Source organism: Eptesicus fuscus, chromosome 3 (assembly GCF_027574615.1).
Source record: "Eptesicus fuscus isolate TK198812 chromosome 3, DD_ASM_mEF_20220401, whole genome shotgun sequence".
NCBI classification, from domain to species: Eukaryota; Metazoa; Chordata; class Mammalia; order Chiroptera; family Vespertilionidae; genus Eptesicus; species Eptesicus fuscus.
Genome location: NC_072475.1, coordinates 7,168,782 through 7,196,779, shown reverse-complemented (window position 1 = coordinate 7,196,779; position 27,998 = coordinate 7,168,782). Strand labels below are relative to the sequence as shown.

General features: G+C 50.6%; 1 protein-coding gene across 1 annotated transcript in view; it reads right to left on the bottom strand.

The window, feature by feature from the left end:
• Positions 1-22,753, bottom strand: part of UBASH3A (ubiquitin associated and SH3 domain containing A) — a 38,225-nt gene extending 15,472 nt beyond the window's left edge. Inside the window, exons 1-8 of the mRNA XM_054710812.1 lie at positions 22,641-22,753; positions 20,392-20,445; positions 16,729-16,915; positions 14,124-14,322; positions 11,405-11,574; positions 10,183-10,391; positions 3,939-4,065; positions 572-671 (exon numbers count right to left, since the gene is read on the bottom strand). Of these exons, the coding sequence (XP_054566787.1) occupies positions 572-671; positions 3,939-4,065; positions 10,183-10,391; positions 11,405-11,574; positions 14,124-14,322; positions 16,729-16,915; positions 20,392-20,445; positions 22,641-22,753 (1,159 nt within the window). The remainder of the gene's footprint in view (positions 1-571; positions 672-3,938; positions 4,066-10,182; positions 10,392-11,404; positions 11,575-14,123; positions 14,323-16,728; positions 16,916-20,391; positions 20,446-22,640) is intronic.
• Positions 22,754-27,998: the final 5,245 nt, after the last annotated feature.

Here is a 27,998-nt window from a genome sequence, read left to right as displayed (position 1 = left end):
TGTTGTATTTCCAAGCACTGTTCGTAGTCTTGGCATCCAGAGGGGTACAGTTGGGGTGAGCAAGAGACACGTTCAAAAATATGTCCTTTGGTTGAGAAAGATAGCCACACATGATAGGGAAATGACCACCGCAGTGAAGATCAGCTGGGAGAGATAGAGCGATTTGATTGTGAGATAGGGTACGTGCCGGCACCCGAGGGTTCAGAGACCGCAGGCCAGGGTGACTTGCTTGGAAGTCAGGGCTGCACTCACTAACCAAACACTGTGCATGCTGCGGGAGTAAGCGGACTGGCCATGTGTCACATCAGTGGACTTGCTTACTGTTGAAGCCATTCCTCCATCTTCCACAACGCATTTGACCTAAGGGACTCATAGACAACGCACACTCTCTAATACTCCCATGTAACCCCTACAAGGAAGATGTAGCATGCATCCATTCCATGTGTACAATGATACGGAGTCGTTCTAAAGAATGGTACCCCGGAGAATCTAGCTAGGAAACCCGGGAAGCGGTCTCAGCTGTTAGATTCATCTTGTTTCTGTGGTTAGAGGCAGCCTGGCCTTGACCCACCGTCAGGAGTGGAGCACTGCTGCAGCCACGACTTCCCGAAGATTTGGTCCACTCTCTCCCCGTGGCGCACCACCAGCACGCTTCTCCTCACGATGGCGGCCTGCGATGGAGGAAGGGAAGAAAAGTTGGGGTAAGTAATCGACATGTGAAAAAATATGTCCATCTGTTGAATAGCATAGCCATACATTGTTAAAATGTGCAATTTAACATCTGCATTAAAAGACTTCTTCAAAAAAGAAAAAAGAAGTCATCCAACAGCTGGCCTGGGAATGGGTGCCTTCCTTCCTTGTTCTGTAGCTACAGACCATTTTACCACTGTCATCCCAGTGAAAGAGGACTAGGAATTGCAGATGTCTTTGATTTCTCCTGAGCATTATCACATTATAAAGGAAATGAAAAGAAACAAAATGCCCAAATCATAGCACATTAACTTCTCTACTCTTTGGTCTCTTCCAAGTCATTATCCCTTGTCTTAGTCCATTCCAGATGCTCTAACAGAACCACACACGGCTGCCTTATAAGCAACAGACATTTATTTCTCCCGGTTCTGGAGGTGGGGAGTGCCAGAGTGCCAGCATGGTTGAGTGAGGGCCCTCCCCTTAGTTGCAGACTTCTCTCTGTGTCCTCACGTGGTGGAAGGGGCAAGGGAGCTATTGGGTCTCCTTTATAAGGGCACTAATCCCACTCACAAGGGCTCCACCCTCAGGACGGAAGCACCTCCCAAAGGCCCCACCTGTTAATACCATCACCCTGGGCCTAGGGACAAGGAAAAGCAAGTGCCATGATTGTCTCTTACTGGAGTGCACAGCTGTTTGGTTCTGGATGCCAGCACCCACCAGGGCAGAGCTCCAGGTGGAAAGCTGTCTTGCTGTCTTACAAATTTGAATATGGTGGCTCAGGGGTTGCCTATACTGATACCAGGATGCCTCCCCCCTCCAAGAATGAATATTAAAATATCCTGTCCCGTTCCCTCGTCCCTACTTGATCTGCAAGTAGTTTGCAAGGCACACAGGTGCTCCTGACCATCTCAAAGTACTCTCAGGGCATCGGGATGAGGTTATGGATTCGGGGCATTTTCTTCCCTAGAAGATCCTGGAGCACTTTAACTTTGAAAAGCAGAGCTCAGGAACAAGAATATTTAAATACAGTGAAAGGTCCATGGGGAATGGAATGACCAAGCCGTGGGGTCCACAGAACAACATGGTTGTGCTGACTCTTTAGAACAACATGGAGGTGCTGTATGTGTGTTCTGTGGCTGCTGCAACCAAGTGCCACCAATTGGGTGGCTTTAAACAAAAGAAATGTATTCCCTCGGAGTTCTGGGTAATAGAAATTCAAAATCAAGGTGTCCGCGGGGCCGTGCTCCCTCAGAGGTTATAGGGGAGGGTTCTTCCTGCCTCCTCCAGTTCCTGGTGGCACCAGCAAGCCTTGGCTTGTGGCCCCATTTCTCCAATCTCCGCCTTGTGCTCACGTGGCCTCTTCCCTGCGTGTCTGTGTCTTTTCCTCTTGTGCATATCAAATTCCCTCTGTTTTCCTCTCATAAGGACAGTTGTGATTAGATTTAGGGCCCACGGGAAAATCCAGAATAATCTCCCCATCAAGACCCTTCACTCAGTCCCATATGCAAAGACCCCTTTTCCCTATAAAGTAACATTCACAGTCCCGGGATTAAGAACTCCTATCACGGAGGGCATTATTCAGCCACTACATGCCCATTTTGCCAAACTTGATGCCACAGTTTCCTTTTCTTGCTATTTGGAAGGGGCACCCGCAGACCAGGTGAGAGGGTTCAGTCCTCAGGAGGCGCATGCTAGGTTTTCATGCATTTAAAGCACCAGTGAGTTTAGACACAGGCTGAGTGAGAGCATGTCCTTCATCCCAGCTTCTCCCTGCCCATCAATGTGGAAAGGGGGTCACAGCCTCGGGGAGGCCCCTGGCTTATGTCTGCTCTCATACTTTCCACCTCATGAGTCCAGGCTCCACTGCGCCTTCCAGAGCCTGGGCAGTTTGGGGGTGGGAGCCCCGCTTTTGTCTCTGTGCCTGGCAAGTCTCTAGCTACCGTCAGCGGCTCCTCTGCCCTGGTCCATTCTCTCTAACAGGAGACCTGGCTAAGGGCGATGCCGGGCTGCCTCCCCAGCGTCCAGCGTTTTGTGCTCAGCTTTTGTCTGAACTGAGCCCACCCAGCCTGGAGGCAGCCTCTGGGAGACTGATGGGTGCTTGGGGATGGAGTTTTGGATTTAGGGTGATTCAGTCGGGAGTGTCAATCAGGGCCCTTACTAGGTCATTCCATGGTTTAGCCAATGAGACTTATGGGCCAGGCCTGAGCCAGGCTCTGGGACACAGGAGTGAGCCAGATGCTGTGGTCCTGCCCTCTGGGCAGGAACAGTCTCTGAGCCCCAGGGCCTGGCCTGCAGTGGACAAGGGACATCCCGTCTCATGTAATTCTTGAAACAGCCCAATGTGGGGGCGTTTAGGTGTCTGCACTCCCACAGCTTCCCAGCCTCTGCAGGCCTCAGTCTTCAGATCTGTAAATTGGGGACGGAGTGGGACTAATGCCACCTGTGCTGGTTGGGGTGGTAGTGGCTGGAATGAAAGCCTAAAGTAACGGGTGTGGCACAGAGTGGGGACGTGGAGGGACTGCTCACTCAGGCCACAGAGGCATTTGCGCTGGAGAGGAACTGGCCAGGGGCCAGCTGAGGTGCTGCATGGCCCCTGGGTTCCCCGTAAGGGAAGGCTGGGCTCCGTCCAGAGGGATGCTGCCTGCTCCTTGGGGGCCCTGCTGGGGCCTTTACCCCTAATGCGCCCCATGCAGGTGGTGGGCTCAGACACCCTTGCTGTACCCCTGACCCAGGTCCTGAGGCTGCCATTGTCCCCTGTCACCGAGCTGGAGCCTCCTTACCTCCCCCAGCCTGACTTGAAAGCTCAGAAGCTCCATCTTTCGGGGGCCCAAGAGGGAGGGGACTTCATCAGGGTCACGCAGCTTGTAATGAGAGAATCTGGTGAGAGCGCTAGATTCCAGGCAGGGCTGTGTCCCTGTCTCTTCCCTGCCCTGTGTCCTAGCGTCTTGATGAGTTACAGCCATGTGCTCTCTATTCTTGCAGACTCTGCAGACTCAGCAGGCACCTCTGGAGTACAGGCCAGTTCATAGCTTTTTTTTGGGGGGGGGGGGGGGTTTACCCTATGCCCAGGTGACAGAGCAGCGTGGTGCCTCAGCCCCGAAGGGGAGGGCCTCCTGCCACCCCACCCTGTCTGTGCTTTACTCCGGGAAGCAGGGGGGTATGTGTCTATAGAAGAAAAGCCGCACCTGTGAGGCTGTGTCTACTCAGTTAATATGAAAGGCCCCACTTTACAAAAAGGGCTCCCTCACCTGTAAAGCCTGCAGGCTGCCGATGCTCCTTGGCCGTGGCGGGGGAAGGAGCTCCCCGTTCCGTCTGCTGCTGGCTTCACCGTCCTTTCTGTGGTTCGGGTCCGCGGCCAGACTGAAGGTGTACGTCCTGTGGGAGAGGAAACGAGGTCCTGCGTCAGGATGACGTGGGAAGCACTGGTCTTGCACGTGCGCGGGAATGTGCACGTCCAGGTAGAAGGTCACGGCGGGGGCGAGCGAAACGATGAGGTCGAAGAGCTCAGTGCTCAGCACGTAAAAGATCCTGAGCAAATGGTGGCCGTTTGTCACCATATCGCCACCTGGTCACCAAATCCATAAGTCGAAGTCCTGAATCTTTGGGACCTCAGAATATGACAATATTTGGAGACAGCGGGTCTTTAAAGAGGCAGTTAAGGTAAAAGGAGGTCATTAGGGTGGGCCTTATAAGTAGAGGAGACTAGGACACAGACACACACAGAGGGACAACCATGTGAGGACACAGGGAGAAGACAGCCCTCTGCTTGCCAAGGAGAGGGGCCTCAGGAGAAACCAACCCCATAGACACCTTGATCTTGGACTTCCAGCCTCCAGACTGTGAAAGAATAGTTTCTACTATTTATCCGCCAGCCTGTGGTACCTTGTTACGTCAGCCTGAGCAGACTGTACAACAATCTCTTAGAGTCACCCTCTGTAGTAGCCAGAGGTGTAAAGGTTGGCATGGTTGGCATGCAGGAATGAATGAACAGTGAACACACACATGAAGAGCTATGCAAGCAGGAAAGGGCAGGTGCTCTAGTGGGAGGTGGGCGAAAGCAGTGCCCGGATGTTGCAGGTCATGAGGAAAGGGCTACCAGTCTCGAGAGTCAAGAACGGTGCAGGGGTGGGTGGGACTCATGAGCTCTGGATAACTGAGAGAAAGGATCATGGCAAACCATAGGATAAGAGGGGGTGGTGCCGGTGGGGTGCCCTGAGCGAGAGTGTCTGAAGGAGGAGAGTGATGGAGGAACAGAGAACCTATGGCCAATGGTTGCACACTCTCCTGGAGCAAGCAAATGACTGTGCCCCCAGGGGAACATTCACTTTGTAAAAGGAAAGGTCATCTTTGTAAGCTCCATTTTAAAATAATCTACAATCAGAGCAGAGAAATGGGGCAGCATCTAGAGAGGGAGATGGGAAAAAGGAAACGGTGCTGGATTTTGTTTTTCAGTAAACATGGTAACAGCATGTTTGTTTGCTGGTGGGAACGATCGGGGAGGTCTTAGGAAAAGTAGATGATGCTGGCACGATGGTCTTGGAGGGATGGGCATCCCTGGAGGGATGGGATGCGGGCCCCAGAGGCCAGTGTCTGATGAGGGAGAAGGGCAGCTGGTGTAGAGACTGCAGGTGGGTGGTGCGGTGGCGACAGCTGGTGGACACTACCTGTCGTGGTGGGTGGGAATGAAGAATACAGTAGATGGCCTCCTGGTTAAATGGAAAGTTAGACACAAATCAGCTGGTGGGCAGAAGTGCCCGAGGGCTGCGTGTCCAGGGACGACTGGGCCACAGGTGGTGCGATTACAGAGGAGGAGCAGGAGGAGGAGGCAAGTGGTCTGATCATGCAGGCGACTGGGAAGGGAGCATCGCCTTTGCTACTGTTTTCTTAAGAGCACTGTTCCCAACCGGCTCTTCTGACTTTTCACATGCAGAAACCTTACATTTTAAGCACTTAATCATCATTATGAAAGACAGATCTAACGCCCTAGCCTGTTTGACTCAGTGGATAGAGCACCCGCCTGTGGCCTGAAGGGTCCTGGGTTCGATTCTAGTCAAAGGCACAAACCTTAGTTGCAGGCTTGGTTGCAACCCAGGCACTTGTGCAGGCTACCAATCGATGTGTCTCTCTCACATTGATGTTTCTTTCTCTCCCTCCATTCCATTCTCTCTCTAAAAACAAAAAATCAACAGAAAATTATCCTTGGGTAAGGATGAACAAAAATAAAAAATAAATAAATAAATAAATAAATAAAATGTGTTTTAAAAAAGAGAGACAGATCTAAATGTCTCTTTAAGACCTCTTCCTTCCCTTATGTGCTTTCAAAGCTCTCCCAGAGAGTCCAGAAATCAGAAATACACTAATTTAAACTGCCTTCTATTTTTAAATAATTTTCTGTTTAATTCTTAGCTTTGCCAGGAATTGATTTCAGTGTATGATGTGAAGTCATGTAAAATACCATTTACTTTACACCCATTTCTTTCCCTACTTCTTTTCTTTAAATACGTTTTTTTAAATTGATTTTTAGAGAGAGAGAGACAGAGAGAGATAGAGAGATAGAAACATCAATGAGAGAGAAACTTCATAGATCAGCTGCCTTGAGCCCACAACCCGGGCATGTGCCCTGACCTGGAATTGAACTGGTGACCTGTTGGTTCCTAGGTTGATGTTCAACCACTGAACCGCACTGGCCAGGCTATTTACCTGTTTTGATGTAGCTATTAGATGTGAACTTCCCAATATCCTGCGTGTACTGATGTGTTAGCTGTTCTGTCTCACCGATTTGTGTTTTCTTTTTCCCTCCAGCCAAAACCATATTAGAGATTTGTCACACAGTTTTAACATCTGGTAGGGAACTACTCTGATTATTTTTATTTTCCCAAGTTTTCTTGGCATATCTCTCCTGTTTATTCTTCCAGATAAACTTTTCAGCTGTGCACTGAAGTTCCAGAAAACGGCGCCACTGGGATTTTTCCTGGAATTTTTTAAAACCTGGAAACGACTCCAGGAGGCATCACTATGTTCACATGATTCATTCTTTTCAGTCACGAATGTGGTGTGTTTCTACTTATCGGCCCATTTGTAGAGTTTTCATTTCTCTTATAGAGGCCTCAGGGCCCCAAGTTCTCATTAAACCACTAGCTCCCGAGCCCCCATCCTGAGGTCCTGAGGAGGAACAGAGCCAGGAGCATCTCAGGGACACCCGTCCTGCATCTCAACCATCCAGCTCCTCAGCTTGCCTGCTTCCACCCCCATGGCCCACGTGCCTTGGACCATTCATCACCCTCATGGTGTTTTGCTTTAGTCAATGCATTTCTTACATTGTCTGCAACTTGTACCTTCTCTCTCCACGATGTTGCCTGTCCTGTCTTGAGCTGTAAACTCCTATTGGTGGTAACCAGGTCGAATAGACTCAGCTCGTTCACAGGAAATGTGAGCTTTAGCTGCGCATAGGCCCAGAACACGGATATTATAGTCGAACCATTGACATTTCCCACTTCAAATGCACACGCTCTCAGTAGCGAAGGCGCTATTCATAGAGTCTCATACTGACACAGGAAATGTTGGCTGGTTTCCTCTTCCTGAAGGCGAGGGGGGGGACACCGCACCCTGCTTGTGGCTCACCGTGGAGATAGCAGTCTCGTTACCTATAAATAACATCTGTGCAATTTACAGTTAGACACAAAATTGACTTGTTTTTGCTAGTATTGCAAGTGCAATACAATCAAAATGCCAATGGGATTGGCAATGAGAGGAGAAAGGACCTCACATTTTAATATTTCTGTTTTTTTTTCTTTAACTTAAAAGAAACACCTACTGGTCAACTATACCATAGATGTGTTTAAATTCTCCCTGGCTTTTAAAAGGGGTTGTGTGGATAACGTCCCTGTATTAGTTGCTAAAGCCACCATAACAAGGTACCACAGACTGGGCGGCTTAAGCAACAGAATTTATTCTCTCACAGTCTGGAGGCTGGAAGTCCCAGATCAAGGTGTTGGCAGGGTTGGTTCCTCCTGAGGCCTCTCCTTGGCTAGTAGATGGCCGACTTCTCCCTGTGCCCTCACGTGGTCGTCCTCTGTGTGTCTGTGTCCTGATCTCCTCTTCTCATAGGACACCAGTCAGATTGCATTAGCGCCCACTCTAACAGCCTCATTTTAACCAAATCTCCTCCTGAAAGACCCCACCTCCAAGCACAGTCACAACTTGAGGTGCCGGGAGTCAGGGCTTCACCATATGTGTTTTGGGCGGACACAATTCAGCCCAGAAAAATACCATCATTCCGTCGGAGCTGCTTGCTACCAGTTCACACTGTGGTTTTGCAAAGTTACAGGCTCAGTGTTGGACACCTCCTCTCGGCTAGAAGGTGACTGAATGTTCTCTAAGCCCTACCCTCCGGGCATCTCTGCTCTTGGTTCTGTGATATGCTTGCTACGTACACTGTTCTGTGTGGAGGGGTGGAAACTGCTGCAATTCAAGACTACAGTCCTCTGTCACCTCTGATTCTTTTTTTATAGTAATAGATAAACATTGTCATGTGAATTGTTTGCCCACAGCTAAGCTGGCCTCTGGACAGTGCCATCTGACCACAAGCCCCACTACTCAACGTTAGTTTTTTGTTTTTTTTTTTTTTAAAGCACAGTTTTGGCAGTTTTAAAAGGCGTGGCCAGGACCCCGAGTCTGACAGCACACTGGCTGTCTGCCATTCTGGCCAAGAATCATGTCACAGTTTGTCTCACTGCTCCACGAGGAAGGATGGGCTGCTTCTAAAACGCAGCCAAGCAGACGCCCCACAGCCTAGCCTAGTACTCACTTTTCTCTCCTTTTGTTGCAGTTTTTATTAATACTGATTAATTCTTAAGGGAAATTTGTCTCTGAGGAGAACAGTCCCAGAAATGTCAGGCTTAAAGGCTGGAATGATTATTTTGGTGACTGACATTAATTGTGAAGTAAAAAATGTTATAGCCACAAGCTTATCTGCTACAGGGTCTTCTAGAAACATCCAGGTAGCCAATTGCCTGGTGGCAGCGAAGCTCTCTGGTCTTGAGCAGAGAGGAGGACCAGCTGAAGGACAGGGGCCTCGGGGAGCCCCACGACCCCCGGAACTCAGCCTGTTAGGCTGGAAACAGCATCTCCTCTCCTGCTGGAATAGTGTCTTAGGTCTGGTGAGGATAGAGTTGGTACTAAGAGCAAGCAAAGCGCTTCCTTAACTGTGTGACATCATCCAGCCTCTCTACCCCCTGGGTCTGAGGGTGCTAGGCCTCCAGAGGGAGGGAGAGAGGTAGTTGATGATCCCTGCCGTCCCTGGGGGCACCACCATCCTGTGATTCTGTGGGGGCCCATGGGATCCATGGCCCTGTCTACACCTGCAAAACTGTGCTTCTCCCGAGCAGCTGGTCTACCCGCCTGTGGGATGGCTGTGGGCATTTGGTAGAAGCCGCAGTCCTGCTCCCATTGGGTGTGGGAGAGCTTGGAGCCGGGACCTCACAGCATGCACCTGGGGTGCAAACCTCAGCCCTGGATCGTCTGGCTTCTCTCCCTCTGACCCAATTTCCTTATAATCTTCACTTTTAAAATGGATTAAATTCTACTTTGAATAAGTAATACATTTATAGGGTTCAAAATGTAAAATTAAGGAATTCCAGCCCCGCTAGTGTGGCTCAGGGGTTGAGTGTAAACTCATGAACCAGGAAGTCACGGTTTGATTTCTGTTCAGGGCACATGCCTGGGTTGCTGGCTTGGTCCCTGGTAGGGGGCATGCAGGAGACAGCTGATCAATGATTCTCTCCCATCGTGAATGTTTCTATCTCTCTCTCCCTTCCTCTCTCTGAAATCAATAAATCATAAAACATAAATTCCAGCTGAACTTGAAGTCACGAGGAGTGACTGACATGAATTGTGACGTAACTGCTCTAAGGAAATGAATTCTGTCAACAACCATGTGAGCTTGTGGGAGGACCCCCAGCCTCAGCCAAACCTGATAAGCCCCCGCCCCAGCCAAACCTGACTGCAGCCTTGGGAGCCCCTGAGCTAAGCCATGTCCAGACTCCTGATCCATGGAAACTGGGGGATAGTGAACTGTGGGATGTGGTTTAGCTGGTAAGGACACGATTACACAGCAACAGGACACTAAGAATGTACCGTAGGACTCTACAGTTTATACATGGGGTGGAAGGATAAGTAAAACCAAGCATAGGACCTCTGATGGTAACTTATGTCCATACGAAGGAAGTGGTATTTTGCAGTCTTTTTGGGATTACGATCTTAGGAGCCATTAGAGTAATCCATGTTTTCTGAATGTTATCAGCAGAAAACCACGAATCAGCCAGGACACTTACCGTATCCCTGCAGGGAGAATGTTGCTGGCGCGGAGTAGGCAATTTTTACCAACGATGGAATGGCCGGGAAGCATGCGAACACTGTGCCCGCAGTTCTCAGGGGGGCGCTCTCAGGCACGAACTCAGAGACCCTTGGGCTGCCGCTAGAGGCGACGCTCACCTGTGCTTCACCCAGGTGTCACTCTCGCTGGCTCGCTCCGTGTAGTTCTCCGGCAGGAAGCCCCGGCAGCCGGTCCGCTGCGAGATCCCGATCGCCCAGCCCTCGCTGGCTTCCTCCTGCTGAGTGGGGTCCACGAAGATGTACTCGCCGGGGTTTAGTGTCAGCTCGTCCACGTTCTGGGGCTTGTACTGAAACAGGGCCCTCAGGGTCTGGAAGAGAGGCCAAGGTGGTCAAGTCTCCTGCAAGGACGGGTGCTGGGAAAGGCGCCCGCAGCGGGCTCACTGCTCTGGCTTTCGGCTGCCTGGGGGGCTGTGGCTCCAAGACGCTCCCCAAGCCTTTGTCTGATGACAATGCAGAGTATAACAAAATGCAGCATGGAATCCTTTGGATAGATTTAGAAATGAATGTTGGCGTCTATCATCTGTCTATGCATGTATCTATCTATCTATCATCAATCTATCACCTATCATCTCTCTATCCTGTTTGTCATCTCTCTGTCTGACTATCTTTCCATCATTCATCTATCATCTGTTCATCTACCCACCTACCTACCTACTTACCTACCCATCTATCCCTTTGTGCTTATTTTTTATATGAAATATCTCAAAGTATAATCAGACTTTTACATCTACCTTCCTTGCTGTGAAGGTTTTTATGGCTTCTCTCACAGCATGAAACGTGGTGGATTCATTCATACTTATTCTGTGGGTCCGTAAGGAGCACTGCAAGGTTTCTATCTGAACGAATCAACTTAGCGAGAGAAAGTCTTTGCCCAAATCATTATCTAAATAAACAAATAAGCAACACAATATATTGATAAATCTTTGCAATACTCCATTTTTAATGACCAGAAATGCTTCCATTTTATTTTATTTTTTTCAAAGTTATGTGTCTGTAACTAATACAGGGTGGGGGCAAAAGTCGGTTTACAGTTGTTTGGATGGAAAAATAATACAATAATTAATAAATAATATAAGAATAAACTGTCTTGCGTACTCATAACTGTAAGCCTACTTGTGTCCCATCCTGTATTGATAAAAGAATGCTAGTTGCAAATTGCACAAAAAGGAGAAATAGTTTTAGAGAGAGAATCGAAGGTTTTCCTTCTACTAAAATACCTCCAGGGGAGGGCTTCTGGGTAAGTGCTTGGTTGGAGGCGCCATTCATGCATTAGTTCCTGTGGGAGGACCCCGCCCGCCTGCCCGCCCTCCCGGCCGCTCACCTGGTAGTGCACAAAGCGCATGTCCCGCGAGTACAGCGCTGCGGTCCACTGGCAGCTGTGGCCCGGGTGCACGGCTCTGGCCAGCTGCTCCAGCGTCCTCTGGTGGTGGGGGTAGAACTTGTGGGCCAGTGTCAGGTGCAGCTGCTTGGTGCAAGGCTTCACGGTGCAGTCTGCAAAACCGGGTGCGCCAGGGATGCCCGCCGTCAGCACGGCGCGGCCAGGGTGGCCACGTGGCCAGGGTGGCTACGTGCCCCGGCTCAGCAGCCCAAGCCTGTATACGCGGCCTCCCTGCCTCCGCACTGGAGCACCCTCGGCCAGCTTATGCCATCTGGCAGAGTTCACCTGATAAAGGAGCTGGTTGGGTACCTGCAGATTCTATAAGGCAGTGTAGGAGAGCTGGCAGTAGAGATGTGGATTTTAGGGGTGTTTGGGGCCTATCAGTCTGTAAGCGAGTTGCCCAAGCAGTTGATTAACACGTACGAAGTGGACGCTTCCCTCCCTGGGCGTGCGTGTCATCAGCGGCCTGGACTGGTGGGCTCCCTCTTGGGGGTCAATGACTTTGTTCAGCTGCAGAGTCTCAGGGAGAAAACACCAGAGGCAATGGGACTCTGTTAAACAGGACAGTCCCCCCCTGACACCGCTCACTAGTCCTGGGCCTCCTGGGGGTCTCTGGCCTCGGGGTCCAGCCCTCAGGTCCTCACTCAGGGCTGTCGGGCCAGCCAGGGTCTGATTTCATCGACGCCACGACCACTTTATGTTCTGGGGAGGTGGTGACTGACGGAATAGTTCTGAGTTTAGTGTCCGGTGGCCCTGGCTGTAGACGCTTCTGCCCCCTTTGGTGGGGCCACCTTAGCCTGCCCAGCCTCCGTGGCGACAGCAACAGTGCGAGGTTAGTGAGGGCTGCCTGCTGGGGCTGCTGTGGAAACCAGGTTCTCAGAGTCTCAGTAAATATCAGTTCCCGCCTCCCCTCCCCTCCCCTGGGCAGCACACACCAGCACACAGGACCTGTCTCCCCTGAAAAATGTCTGGGGTGCTGTGAGCGCTTCTTGGAGCCCGGACGTGGCAGCCCCACCCATGATTCACCCCGCCTTTAGTGGCAGACGAGACACCATGGAGGTGAGAAGCCTGAAGCAGGAGAGTGAGTGGGTGTCAGGGAAATTCCTTCTCTCGGGTGTCTCAGCAGTGGGGGCAGGGTCTGGCCACATGAGTCAGTGCGGCCTGAGAAAGATCCACTGCTCTCCGCATCGGGGCCATCAGTGAGTCACCCCGACTTCTGAATGGGCCCTTGTCTTTTCTTCTGCCTGTGCCCTGTGCCCATGGGGACGTTTCATTGGGGAGGGACCCAAGAGACACCGGAGCTGGCCCCTCCTACGCCCTCAGGGTCAGGTGCAGGGCACAGGCAGCGGAAGGGCAAGGCAGAGGCTGCTCGGGGTCCAGTGATGGACATGAGGTCAAGGCCAATCTCTCAGGACCGTGGCTGCTCAGCACGAAACTCAGAGCTGGACTCAAGGTCTAGGCCCACCACCCACTGGGTAGGAGACTGTTGGTTCCCTAGGGCTGTTCTCACAAATTGCCACAGACTGGGTGGCTTCCAACAGGAATGTGTTCCCGCAGAGTTCTGAAGAATACACGTCTCCAATCAAGGTGCTGGCAGGGCTCACTCCCTCTGGGCCCCTAGGGGAGGGTCCTTCCGGCCTCTCCCAGCTCCTGGGGCCTCCAGTCCTCCTTGGCTGTGGCTGCATCACTCGATCTCTGCCTCATCTTCCCGTGGCCTCCTCTTGGGTCTCCTCTCTTCTCACAAGGACACCTTCACCAGTGATGGGATTTAGGGCCCACCCTGCTCCAGTGTGACCTCATGTAAACCAATTACGTCTGCAAATACCGTTTCCAAATAGGGTCCTTTTCTGAGGTTGTGCGTAGACAGGGGTTTTAGGGGACACTATTCAACGCACGACAGTGACCCTGGGCAGACATATTACCCTTCAGAGCCTCAGTGCCTCCATTTGGGAAATGGGCAAGGAGACCCACTTTTTGGGGAGGTGTGAAGACTGGCGTTTGGAGAAAAAGGAATTTTGTTGATTCTCAAAGAATCTTGCCCCAAGAAGCCAAGGAGAGAGGACTAAGCTCATGCCTAAACATTAAAGTAAACCAGCTAGGACTTGTGTGTTACACACAGCACTGACTTGGTGAGGGTCGCTGCTCAAGGTGGGCACAGGGGTGGGAGATGCCCTTGTCCCCCCCTGTGCCCACCAGCTGACAAACCTGCCTTTACAGAGCCGCGCCCGTCCACCTGGGACAGTTTCCTCGGCAGCTAGAATATGGCAAGTGTTTAGGAAACCATTTGAAATCGCTGCGAACAAGGCTATTCCCACTTTGAGACAAGACACTGCTGGTTCTCAGAATCTGTTCGCTTACCTTGTAAGGACCCCTGCTCCCTGGGGAGGACCGAGTGAAATCGTTCAGCCGTGGCTTAAGGCCATCTCAAAGAAGTCGCTTGGCAAGGGAGAGGGGGAATGGGTATGGCCAGGGCAAGGCTGGGTGCACCCCGGCTCCCGGCCCAGCCAGCCGTCTGACCATCGCTGTGCTAAGGATCAGCCTGCATGTTTCCTGCCCTGGGACCCGCCCACGGTGTCCACGTGTGGAGAGCACAGCCCCCCACACAAAGGGGCCACTTTCTCTTGACCCAGCCCAGTGTGTGCGACGGGCTGGGGCTGCCTACCTGCCAAGATAGCTGCTTCCGTGGCGAACGCCATGGCGAATTCCCGGATGACATCCGCAGGGCTGTCGTTCACGAAGAAGCCGAGGTAGCTGACGGAAGAGTGGAGAACCAGCGGGACCGCCGGGGGGAAGGAGCCCAGCACCTTGTCGCCAGCTCTCTTGAGAGCCTCGTACAGACACTCCACCTTCTGGTCTTCACACTGGGGGAAGAGACAGCCGTGTGCTCTCTCCGCTCTTGTTGCCAGGCCACCGTGTTAAGCTGAAACCGAGGCCTTTCCAAGCGAGAGGCAACGGCATGGACTTGTGATCCAAGGAAAGAACGGCTGTGTGGGAAGCTCGGATTCAGGCAGAAGACAAAGACCAGGGGTGTATTGATGGGAAAGGGAAGGGGGGCAATTACATCCATAGAAGGGAGGCATTGCTGTGGGTGCAGATAAGCTAATATAGAGACGCTAATGCGAAATGATGTTTCTAACTTTCAGCCCAGTTGTCACCACAGCTGCTTTCTGGTTATCCTTGTGGCCAGCCCTTTGGAGACAAGGTTGCTCAGGCCCAGTCCAAGGTTGTGTTGCCTGTTCTAACATTCCGAGGTTTGAGGCATAAGAGGTGCAGGGCATTTCTGGGATGGCAGCTCTGGCCCCATTTTAAAGTGGCTCTGTTTATTATTATTTTTAAATTTTTGTATTTTAATATATTTTTTTATTGTTGACAGTATTACAGATGTCACCCATTTCCCCCCCTGTACCCCTTCCGCCCAGCCCCTACTCCTCTCCCCCCCCCCTCCCGACTTAGGTCTCCACCACCCTCTTGTCCGTGTCCATGGGCTATGCATATAAGTATATAAGTTCTTTGGTTTCTCTCTCCTGGTCCCCCCGCCCCCACATCGAGGTATGTCAGTCTGTTCCATGTCTCCATGCTTCAGGTCTTATTTTGTTGGTCAATTAATTTTGTTCATTAGATTCCACAAATAAGTGAGATCATGTGATCTTTGTCTTTCTCAAGATTGGCTTGTTTCACTAAAGCATGAGAGTCTCCAGGTCATTTATTATTTTTAACTCCGGTTAATGTAATTAATGAAAATTAGGCCGCCGAGGGAGCCTCTTTTCTGTTCACAACACTGCAGCGTGATTGATCTGGTTCATGTGTTCGGGGATTTGTCCTATACCTGGTCCTCAGTTTCTTAGAGATTTCAGGTTAAGATTCTTTGTGGAATGGAATATTCCTTCAAGGTTGGAAATCCCTTGCCACTTAACTACAGCCCCTCACGCCCTGTCATGCTGACTCAGCCTCCGCATCACATCCTGAGCCAGCACCCTTTCCGCCCTGTGGCCCAGGGCGATGCTCCGCATGGCATCCTTTGGTTCTGGAGGTTTCTGTAGACCCCAAGGCAGCCACGGTGCACTGCTCAGAGCCTACAGCGAGGAGGGCAGTACCTGTGTGCCCGGGGGCTGACCTGTGACCCAGCCATAGGCCACTCTCCCATAGTGACCGGGTCAGTCACAGCCCCTGGCGGGGTCTCGGCTCTCAGGTTCCCCGTCTTTCTGGGAGCAGCAAGTGCAGGTGAGACTCTGGTGCCATCTCCCCCACCCCCATCCACAGGTGCCAGCCCTGCAAGGCTCGCCCTGCCCATCCTTCCTTCTCCTTTATCCCTCACGGGTGTTTCTCCCACAGAAACCCCCTGCACTTCTAATTCTGGGGGCTGCTTCTTGGAGGACCCACATAGACTCTGCCCCCCAGTTCACTGCACCCAGTTCTGTCTCAATACTCTCCCCAGTGCCAAATGCCACTCCTCACCCATCAGTCACCTGGAGAATCTTGCCTGAACTGCCCGGCCTGACTGCTGGGTGGGACCCACAGAGTTTGCTGGCATCAGGGTCGGGCCAGGGTGTGCCCTCTCCAGGTTGTTCTGTTGGGAGCCACAGAGGAAGTGGTGTCTGTCTGTCCCTCCCTCTCTCTCTCCCTCCCTCCTTCTCACTCCTCCTTCTCTCTTTTGAGCAGCCCAGGTCCATCTCTCCTTCCCCGGAGCCCTATGGAGCTGCCTATTGGACCGTTTCCTACGTCAGGGCTGGTCCCCCAGGCAGGGAACAGGCCTGCATTTGTGACTGGCCAAGCTCGGCCATTCCTCGGCTGATCCATCGCACCTTTCTGAAGCCCCTCCCCCGTTTCAGGCTCCGTGCTAATCTCGGGGGGTACAAAGATGCGGGAAACATCCACCTTTACCTGAGGGGTTCCGTCTGATGGGGGATGCAGAGGTGCCCAGACACACTGGCACACAACAGGAAAGTGCCAATCGAGATAGAGACACAAGGAAGGTGGGAGCACAGAGGGCAGCCATCCCTTCTGCCTGGGGAGCGGGGAAAGACTCAGGGAAGGGACGGGGTAAATGAATTGGGTTCTGCAGGATGACTAGGCGTTGACCAGATGAAGGTGAGGAGGAAAGCAAAGGACATCTCACACAGAGGTCAGCTAACACTACAGCTGTGGACGCCCCATAAGAATACATCACGTGGCTGCCCTCAGTGTTGTCCCATCGCTGCCGAGTTATCACCGAACATGACTTCAGCTGCCGTGGTAAAGAGCCGGAAAGGCAGTCGGGGCCGACTCACCGTGAAGAAGTCACAGAGCGTTATGTGAGGGAAGACCTCATGAGCTCTGTTCTTCGTGCACTGTCGCCTGCTCTCTCTCCAGAACTCTTGGAGCTTCTCCAGCAGGGACCCCGTGGGGCAGAGGAAAAGGGCGTACTCCTGCGGGATGGGGTCATCTAGAGAAGGGTCATTGCAGTGACAGCGCAGCCTGCAACAGAGAGCGGCCACTGTCACCTGGCGTCCTGACGAAAGAGTCTCTCCCCTGGGAGGACAGAGTAACAGGCCGTGCTGAGCACCCGAGGTCACATACACAGGTCCTCCAGCCACCTCACGGCGACAGGCCCAAACGTTAGCTTCCCGTGGCCACAGAGGGGCCAGAGTTCACTCAGGGTTCAGGCCCAGCTTAGGCTGATTCCCTGGTCAAAGGTCAAGAAATGGAGAGAAAGGTGACAGTGAAATAAAACCTGGTCTTCGGATGACCTGTGTGGTCCAGCCATCCCCTTCGTGTTGAAAAATTTTGTGGAAAATATTCACATTTTAATTTGATCTCACACTTCCAATTAAATGTAAAAATCAAAACCACAAAGAATTAGACAATTTAGGTGGCCATGGTATTTTCTTTCAACTCAGAAAAAAGTTATTTTTGATTCAAGGGAAAAGAATATACAAACCAAAACTCAAGTTCATTCTCATTAATAAGAAAAATGAGAATTAAAACAACCATTTGCTCACCTGTCAAGTGAACGAAATGTTTTTCAAAGGATGAAAGTTATGCTCAACCGTGTAAAGGTGCAGTGAGCTTTAGGGATGAATTTGTGCCTCCTTTATATATGGCAACTTGCCGGTATATGTCAAGAGCCTTAAAATGCCCAGACCATTTAACTAATAACTCTACTTCCAGAAGTTAGCCAAAGGGAAAAACAAAACGTCTGGAAAAACTACATGTATGGAATATTGAATGTAGGGTTATTTACAATAGAAAAGAAGGACAAACTAGATAAATAATAGTAAATTTACATATCTGTTCATTAGAAATTGTGGTTTTGAAGAATTTCTAATGACTCAGGGAAGTGCTTGTGAGATGATATTAAGTTTAGAAAGTAGTAGGCAACCACTCGGGAAAACATTAGTTACATGCGAATACATCTCCCTAATAGTAATAAAAAAAACACCTATCCCCCTTCAGCCTGTCTCCTCCCCCTTCATCCTGGCTCCTCCCCCTTCATCCTGGCTCATCCCCTTCATCCTGGCACCTCCCCCTTCATCCTGGCTCCTCCCCCTTCACCCTGGCTCCTCCCCCTTCATCCTGGCACCTCCCCCTTCATCCTGGCTCATCCCCTTCATCCTGGCACCTCCCCCTTCATCCTGGCTCCTCCCCCTTCATCCTGGCTCATCCCCTTCATCCTGGCACCTCCCCCTTCATCCTGGCACCTCCCCCTTCATCCTGGCTCCTCCCCTTCATCCTGGCACCTCCCCCTTCATCCTGGCTCATCCCCTTCATCCTGGCACCTCCCCCTTTATCCTGGCACCTCCCACTTCATCCTGGCACCTCCCCCTTTATCCTGGCACCTCCCCCTTCATCCTGGCTCCTCCCCTTCATCCTAGCTCCTCCCATTCAAGCTGGCTCACCTCCCCCTTCTATAGGCAACCTCAATGGTTAATTTGCTTTGTTTTCTTCTGGACACATAAGTAATAAATTCATAGATAGCATTTGTGTATGTCTTTTATATAAATCACTAGTAGCCCGTTTGCACGAAGATTCGTGCAATAGACCTTCATTCACCTGGCTGCCTGCACCAGTTTTCTGCCAGCACCGGGACCCAGGCCTTGGCTGTGGCCACCGCCTTCTGCCTTCTTTCAGGGTCCGGGCTTGGCCCTGGGCGGTGGCCTTGGGCTCCGCCGCAACCCCAGCGTCCCTGCGACCCGATCGAAGGAGCGAGCCGACCCCCCAGGTCGGCTCCCTCCAGCCATCGGCGCAGGCACCCCGCTGGCGCCCAAGGCCGGGAAAGCCTCGGGCGGCTTTCCAGGCCTTGGGCTCCACCACACCCCAGCTTCCCTTCAACGGTTTCCTGGTGGGTGTGGTTGATGGGCGTGGCTTGGTTGGTGGGCGTGGCTTGGATGTAGCGAAGGTGCAGTCAATTTGCATATTTGTCTATTATAAGGTAAGATAAACCATTGTTGAAATTATTCTGCCACTTGCATTTTTTTACTCAACAACGTTTTTCCAACGTCCCCACGCTAATGCATATACTCCTAGTTAAGCAGGAACCTTCCCAGGACTGTGTACCATCCCATCACGTACGCGCATGTGCAGTCTTCCCTTCATCCATCCCATTGGTGTGCATTCAAATACATCTCCCTAATAGTAATAAAAAAAACACCATTCCCCTTCAGCCTGTCTCCTCCCACTTCATCCTGGCACCTCCCCCTTCAACCTGGCTCATCCCCTTCATCATGGCACCTCCCCCTTCATCCTGGCACCTCCCCCTTCATCCTGGCTCCTCCTTTAACACTGCAATGAAAGGTTCTGTTCCTGCTTTTTCAGCCCCTTTGTGTTTCTCCAGAGGATGTCCTTAGTCTTGGAACTGCTGGTTTGGGGCTGTCACACACACTTTCAGTGTTGATAGACACCTCACACTGCAACCAGGAAAGTAAGAGACCACCCCTTTCCTCTCCCTCACCAACCCCTGAAGGTGCTGTTGTCCTGAAGGGCATCTGAATTTGCACCTCCCTGGTTATGGGTGAGGTTGGGCCCACTCTGGACTGAGACTGGGGGATCCTACTGTCTCCCAGGTCGCTGGTAGGACTTCTAGTCCAACCAGGGCCTTCCCAGCCGTGGGCTTGGTTTCTAATTGAAATCTGGCGGCTGATAGAGCGAGCCTAGCCCAGAGCCTTGGTGTGTCTCTGTCACGTGCTTTGCCCTTGGCCTAGAGTTCCTGGAGGAGGAAGGGCATTCCCACTGAGGGCATGCTGGACACTCAGAGACCCCCTGCCAGTACCTGCCGTCTGCTCCGTGGAGGGCACCCCAGCTCACGGGACCCGGTCTTTATTGTTTGAGGTCCACTGTGGCTGTTTCGGGGCAGGGTGAGGGGACTTCCCGCCTGGGGCAGACTGGTGGCATCATGGCACATTCAGGCAGGACCGGGTTCTAGAGAATGGGGTGCCCTTTCCAGATTCCCAGAGCAGACAACGGAGGCCCGTGGGCGGTGTGCAGCGTCACATAGCTGGGGGCTGGGACCTGCCTGGAACCAGAGTGCCTCACCGATCCCCAACCACCTGGCGCCCCTTAAGATCACCTTGTGGACGCCTCGGGGGACATTTACAACCCCTGGAAATACTCTCCCCGTCAGAGGCAGCCGAGAGAGTGGCAACCTCTAGTCATGTCAGCAGAGGGCTCTTCGCTGGGTGTGCAACCAACCACGTGGATTATCTTCCTTGACAGCCGCATCGGATTAAATTCGATTTTAAGCAAAGAAAGCCTTGATTCAAGCTCTCTCTCTCTCTCTCTCTCTCTCTCTCTCTCCTTTTCTGTTTTAAATGTGGATTCCTTATTCCCTTCCCTCAGGGCTGGGTGGGCTGGCATGGAGGTGGCCCCGCCCCGCCAGACTGTACCGAGCGCCTCCCAGGGCCCACCCTGCGAGTCCTCAAGCCACAGGCCCCCCGATGGGCAGACGCCCCACTCACCAGTCTGCGGCCTCCTCCGCCGTCTTTCTCCCAGTGGCTGCCAATGCTTTCAGCCTACAGGAAAGCGGAATGCAAGGGCATTCAGAACCCGCCTTCCAGGGTGTGTGGAAGGGGTGAGAGGCAGGGGCAGCCTGCCACACAGCAGGCCCTGGCCCTTGCCCCTTGTCCCCCAGGGGCTGGACTGCCACACTTCACAGCTGGATGCAGCGCAGGCCTCTGTCCTCCCCGGGCCCTCGCTGCGCTCTGTGGGCACGCAGACCTGCTCCCCGGCCCCTCCCGTTTTCCTTTCAGTCCTTGGCAGGGAGGCCAAGGGCTCATGCCTGAGGTCCACCCACGCCTGGGTCTGTCTCCCCCCCACCCCCGTGTACCCTGCTCCGGGGCCGGGTGGACACGCTCCCGGTCCTCCAGGCGGCCAGAGGGGTCATAGCCCTGGCTTGCACACCTGTCTCCCCGCCAAATGCAGGCCCGCGCCCACACACCCATGCTCTTCCCGGCTCAGCTCAAACGTCCCCCTCCAAGGCCCGCTCCAAACCGCCTCCTGGTGGGCGGGCGGCCCCTCTGGGTCCCAGCCGCGCACAGGGTCACCTCGCTTATCGCTTATCGTCTCGGTGAGCTCATGTCCGCTTGCCTCCCCTACCAGACTGCGGTCCCTGTGGCCTGACTGTGTCTTCTGACCATTGTAACCAGGAGGCACATCACTGAGTCAGTGTAACTGAACCGGAGCACATTGAAGAGAAGGGGATCCGGCTAAAGGCCTTGGTGCAGGGATCCAGCCCGAAGTGGCTGAGGGTGAGGCGGAGGCCAGGGGGTGCGGCTCAGTGCTGCTGTGTGGTCAGTACCGAGCGGATGCGCCTCCCGGAGAGGTTCCACCAGAGAGGCCTTGGCTCGGAGCCTTACTGGGGTGCTTCAGACTAAGGAGGGCTTTAAAATAGGTCTCCTAGCCCTGGCTGGTTTGGCTCAGCGGATAGAGCTTCGGCCTGCGGACTGAAGGGTCCCAGGTTCGATTCCTGCCAGGGGCACATGCCTGGGTTGGGGGCTCAATCCCCAGTGTGGGGCATGCAGGAGGCAGCCAATCAGTGATTCTCTCTCATCGTTGATGTTTCTAGCTCTCTCTTTCTCTCCCCAATCCTCTCTAAAATCAATAAAAAATATATTTATAAAATAAGTAAGTAAGTAAATAAATAAAACAGGTCTCCTACCCCCAACATGCGGCTGATGTTCAAATTGGGAGGGATTTTGAGTGTGTGTCCATGCTCCAGTGTGAGCAGTGTGACAGAGTGTGGCTTTCTTGGTGCTTTAGAGAGTAGGGCCCGAGGTAGGAAGCCACCTGCCCTCCCCGCCTCAGTGTCCCCCTCTGCCCCGATGTCAGGTGCTGGGGATGGGGGCGCACGCGGCAGGCACCCTGCTCACCCTGCCTTCCGCTCCGTCTCACCGGCCCCGGGTTATTGTGAACACAGTGTGAGGACCAAGTCCAGCTTCAACATTATTCCATCCCGTTTGGTTGGGATTTCGTTATAATGGTCAAGGGAAGTTTGCCCCGCTCCCAAATCCAGGGTTACCTCAGGGGACTTCTGGTGTATGTTCCACGTGGGTAACGTTGGAAAGGGCGGCTCTACGAAATCGGGTTTCTATGGAAGCTGTCACCGGGGGCCCGTATCACCGCTCGTCGCTTTGGGGATTTCTTCCCTCGCTGAGAGGGGTGACTCCTGCGGTTCAAGTTTTCTACACGTGGGCTTTGTCCTTGGACACGCAGGATCGTGCTAACCCAGTAGGTTCTTAGCCATTTTGTTTCGTTATCGGGCACCCGCGATGTTTCCTAAGGACGGGTGGTTCCCTGCACCATTTAGAACACTCTCACCTCACCGGTCCCAGAATCAGAGGCTGACTGGGTGGTGGGGCCTTTCAGATTAGAGTTTGAAAAGTCCTCTCTGAGGCACTGAGCTGCCCACCAAGACGGTACAACAGGCCCCCAGCCCCTCCAAACCCTGAGAAGTGGGGGCACCGTGGTGACACGTGGTTTCCAGTGTTCACAAATTCAGGGCCCCCCACCAACCAGCCAGCAGAGTTGGTCCCGATCATGTCACATAAAGACAGCGGCGAAGGGCCTAATTTAGCAACAGTACCTCGCCCTGCCAGGCGCACGCCTTCGACAGGAAGTAGGTGCTCGGAGCGGCCTGCAGGTTTGTGGCCGGGACCTCAGAAGGGTCAGGGTGTGCGTCAGGGGCAGGTGCCCGGCGGGGAGTACTCACGCAGTGTGTGCTGGGAAGCCCATGCCCAGGAGGGGGTCCAGGAGGGAGGCAGCGCTGCGGGCCTTGAGTTTGCTGTTGACCTTGGCGTAGACCTGGGTCTCCCCAGCTGCCATCTCTTCCTGCCTCCGACTGAAATGAGTAGATAAAGCCAGAGAGGGAGTGGCAGGAGAGGCTGAGGCTGTGAAGAAAAACCTCAAGCCTTTTTTGATCTTTCTGACAAAACCTAATATCCTGTTTGCATGTGATACTGGTTTTCAGAACTCTCTTTGTGGGGTGCTGGGGTACAGTGCCCATCAACCCTGTTTCCACAGTGGGTTCGGGCCCCAGAGATCCCTGTGCAGAGCCAGCCTTAGCTCTGACTGGGCTGCATTGGGAGCGAGTCTGCATGAGAGGGGGGAGGGGAAGGGAGCCAGGGCCGAGGATTCTCCAACTGGGTCCGAAGCCACAGAACCTGCATGACCCGGGGTCTTAGTCTGTTATGTGCAGACAGGACGTTGCACTGTACCTATCTTCCATGCTCACTCCAAAATTTTTTGGCCCATTTAGTTATTCACTGACTTCTTTTTCCAACAGTAAAGCTTTAAGTTTAAAAAGGTTTTCATGCATGCAGCAAAGTTGCTGAATTGTGTGTGTGCAGCTCAATGACTTTTCATAAAGTGAGCACACACCCCTAACTCCCCCAGGACCGCAATCAAACCGTGGTTGTCAGCCGGGGGAGTTCCGGCTCCCCCATGGCAACCTCTGGAGACATTTTTGATCGTCACAATGAGGGGAGGGGGGTGTTTGTGACTGGCATCTAGCGGTTGAGGCCAGGGATGCTACAGTGCAGAAGAGGGCAAAGAAGGGCCCAGCCCAACATACCAATAGCACCAAGGCCGAGCAATTCTGCTCTCTAACTTACCAGGATCTCAGGAGCTCCCCTGCCCCCAGTCCCCGCCCAGTCCCCGCCCAGCCTCCTAGTTGCCTCTTCCGTCCCTCAAAAGGCAGCCACTCTGCTAGCTTGCACATCAGGTTTTGAACTTTATATAAATACAGCCATACAGCATGTACTCTTTTGTCCGGAATTATGTGTGTGAAATGAATCCACACTATTGTCTGTAGCCATCGTTAGTGCACTGCGCTGCTAGGTAGCATTCTATGAGATGAATGTGCCGTGATTTAGTTCTCTGTCTACGTGCATTTGTGTGGTTTTCCGTTGTTTGGCTGCTGCAGACACTCTTGTATATGTCTTTTGGTGCCCGATGTACACTGCTGTTAGGCACTTATCCACGGGTGGGATTTTTGGCTCACAGGGTATGTACGCACTGCACTGCGTTAGAAACTGCTGAGCGGTTTTACAAAGCAGTTGTTCATTTGCCCCTCGCCAGCAGTGGGTGAGCATTCCTCCGGCTGCTCTCCATCCATGTCCACACTTGCTATTGTCAGTCTTTTCAGTTTTAGCCAGTCTGGGGGTGAGTAGTATTATCTCACTGTGGTTCCAGTTTGTGTTTCCCTGCATGGCAATGACACTGAGCACCGTGAGACAGGCAATTGGCCACTTAAGTGACCCCTTTGTGGAAGATCCTGGTCAAGTCTTTGGCCTTTTTTAAAATGGGTTGTTTGGTTTTTCTTATTAATTTGTGGGAACTCTGGAGCTAAGTCTTTTGTTGGAAGCATGTAACGGTAATAACTCATCCAGGGTGTGGTTTGCCTTTTTAGTCTCTTACTGTCTTTGGGTGAAACAAAATTTCTCAATTTGAATGAAAATTAATTGATTAATCTTTTTTTTTTTAGTGGTTAGAACTTCTTGTATCCTGTTCAAGAAATCGTCGTTAATCCAGCATTGATGAAGGTGGTCTCCCATGTTTTCTTCTGGAAGCTTTCCCACTTTTACCCTTCACATTTAGCTCTATGATCCACTTGAATTAATTCTGTGTATGGTGTGAGGTAGGGGTAAAAGTTCATGTATTTCCCCACACCTTCCTTGCAAAGACCATCATCTGCCCAGTGAATCACTGTAGGATGTTTACTGTAATTCAGGTGACTGTATATACAGGTTGGGCAAAAGTAGGTTTACAGTTGTGAGTACGCAAAACACAGAGTTTATTCTTGTATACTAATACTTACTAATTACTAGAGGCCCGGTACATGAATTCATGTATGGGTGGGGTCCCTTGGCATGGCCGGTGATCGGGCTGATCAGGGCCAGCCGGCCAGGGAGAGGTTGGCCAGCAGTGGGAGGTTGGCTGTGGGAGTGCACTGACCACCAGGGGGCAGCTCCTGCATTGAGCGTCTGCACCCTGGTGGTCAGTGTGCATCATAGCAACAGGTTGACCGGTCGATTGGTCACTTAGGCTTTTATATATATATAGATTGTATTGTTTTCCATATGAACAACTGTAAACTATGTTTGCCCCTTTCTGTATATTAGTCTGTTTCTGGCTCTATTATGTTCTCTTGTTTGAGGTATTCATTTTTGTGTCCATATTACATTAATTTAATTACTATAGGGCTAAGCTCTCTGATTTTGTCTTCTTCAAGGTTGTTTGGCACCTCTAGGCCCCTTGCATTTTCATATAAATATAAAAATCAGGTGGCCATAGTGTGCATTGGAGAGTGCAGAAAGATCCACATATGTGGTCAACTGATGCTCAACAAAGGGGCCATGTAATTCAATAGGGGGAAGGTTAATATTTTTAACAAGTGGTGCTAGAAAACTGCATACTAATATGGGAAAAGTATGAAACTCAATCCTTCACATCATGTACAAAAATTAACTCTAAAGATATGGTGAACCTAAATTACTATTGGGCTAAAACTTCTAAAAGAAAAAACTCTTTGATTTTTGGAGTTTGCAAAGCCTTCTTAGGATGTAAAAAGCATAAATCATAAATTTTTTTTAACTGAATTCCATCAAAATTGAAAATTGCTCTTTGAAAGACACCAAAAAAGAAAATAAAAATGCTGCCATAGACTGGGAGAAAATATCACCATATATACACCTGACAAAGGACTTGTATCCAGCATATCCAGAATGTAATATAACATAATATATATATGTATTTATTGTATGCATATGTATTCTTAAATCAACAATAAGAAAACAACCCACTTTAAAAATGGGCAAAAGATCTATATAGACACTTGGCAAAAGAAGATACATGAGTGGTTAATGAGGGTGTGAAAAGATACTCAGCATTATCAGTCGCCAGGAAAATGTCAATTGAAACCACCATAAAAACATAAGATAAAGCCTTATTCATAATATGTTAGCCTTGTCACGAAGTGCTGGACTTGAGCTGCTAATACCTTGTTCAGAATTTTTGCATCAGTGTTTGTGAATTAGCGTGGCCTGTTGTTTCCCTTTCTTGTAAATTCCTTGTTAGGGTTTAGTGTCCGTAGGTTGACTAACTCATTCTGGTTTTTCTGTGACTTTCCTGGTCTTAGCACCGAAAGCTCCCATCACAGGACCCCTCTCTGTGTCAGGCATAGAGGACAGTTGGTCACGTTAAGCATCAACATTATTTTGGCCTCATAAGTGAGTTGGGAAGTATTTCTTTCCCAATTCTCTGAGTTTTTGTTAAGACGGTAGAACTTCTTTCTTAAATGTTTGAAAGGATTTACCAGTGAAGTCATCTGGGCCTAGAATTTTCTTTGTTCAGAAGTTTTAAATTATGAATTTAATTTATTTAACAGGTATAGGAGTATTCTCCTTATATCAGTTGTATTAAGTTGTTTTTTTCAAAGAATGTGACCATTTTATCTAAGTCAAATTTCCTGGCATAGAGTTGCCAGGTCTTTATTTTCTTTAAATTCTATTATCTAAATTTCTGTGATAGATCTTGCAGTATTTATTAAATTATTCTGAGGTGTTGGGTCATTTTTGATGCCACTGTAAATTATATCTTTTTAAAATTTCATGTTTGTATTCTTTGTTGCTGATAAATCAAAATACTATTGATTTAACATGATTTTACATTGAACTTATATCCAAAACTCTTGCTTGACTTACTTGTCAGCTCTAATCATTTATCTTTAGAATTTTTAAGATGGTCTATGTCCAAAAATAATTTTGTCTATGAATAATGATAGCTTTATTTATTTATTAGCAGTATATATTCTTTTCTTTAAAATTTCTTTTTTCCTTTCTTTTTCTTTTTCTTCCTTCTTTCCTTCCTTTCTTCCTTCCTTCCTTCCTTCGTTCCTTCCTCCCTCCCTCCCTTCCTTCCTTCCTTCCTTCCTTCCTTCCTTCCTTCCTTCGTTCCTTCTTTCCTTCCTTCCTTCTTTCTTCTTTGACTTCATTGCACTGGCTTGGATTCCAAATGTTGACTAGACATGGTGTATACCTATAGTGAATCTCCTTGTATTATTCTCCATCTCAGAGGAAGAGTTTTCAATATTTCACCTTTAAATATAAGTTAACTGTATTTTAAAATAATATATTTTTTCTTTGAGAAATTTAAAGGATGAAATAATTTCATGAACAAATGAATTTGATAGCTTAAATTTGAAAGTCAGCAAATAGACAAAGCTTGTTCCCCAGAGGGAAAATATTAGATTAGGGGTCTGAAATATAGCCTCTACTCAAATATATTTTTCTGTTCTAAATGAAAAAACCACTTTTTGAGCAATTGTTCTTATAACATATTAAAATGTAAAATTCTCCTTTAAAGGAAAAGCTTAATTATACAAACCAGGAAATACCCATCTAGCTTAATCCCTTTTCTTAGCTTGAACAGTTATCTTTCAAGAGCAACAGGGAAAATATTAAACGTTTGTTCAGGGAATGGAGAGCATAGTTAGGAAAGATGTGAAGAAGGGATTATGAGCTTGAAGGATGATCTGTGTTAAATCCAAAAGACATGGATAGGTGCCTGGGCAGGTGCTGGAGGCAGGAAAACAAGACTGAATGAAACCACGATTGGCAAATCCTGCCAAGTCTGCTTTCAAAGCAACCCCAAATCCAGCCCTCCTCTTCTTCTGCACCGCTAGGACCTTGGCCAAGTCACAGCCATGGTGGCAGAGGTTTTCAGCAGCCTACTCTAGGCTCTCTGTTGTGTCCAACCCCACTCTGCCCCGCCTCACCCCACCCCTGTACTCAGTGCACATGCTCAGACTCCGACCTTGCCCTGCTCAGCTCCTCCCAGTTTTCCACCACAAAGAAGTCAACCAGAGTCCTTCCTTCTAATGGCCTGGGCCCCCATGACCTGCCCACCAGCCTCTCCAAGCACACAGGCTTTCTTGGGGCTTCTGAGACACCCCCAGCTCATCTGCTCTGGGTCTCTGGCGATGATGGTCTCACGCTTGGAACAGCCTCCCCTCGTAGCTCACAAGATCCACTTGATACGTTGCCGAGGTCTTGCCTGAAACATCACTCTG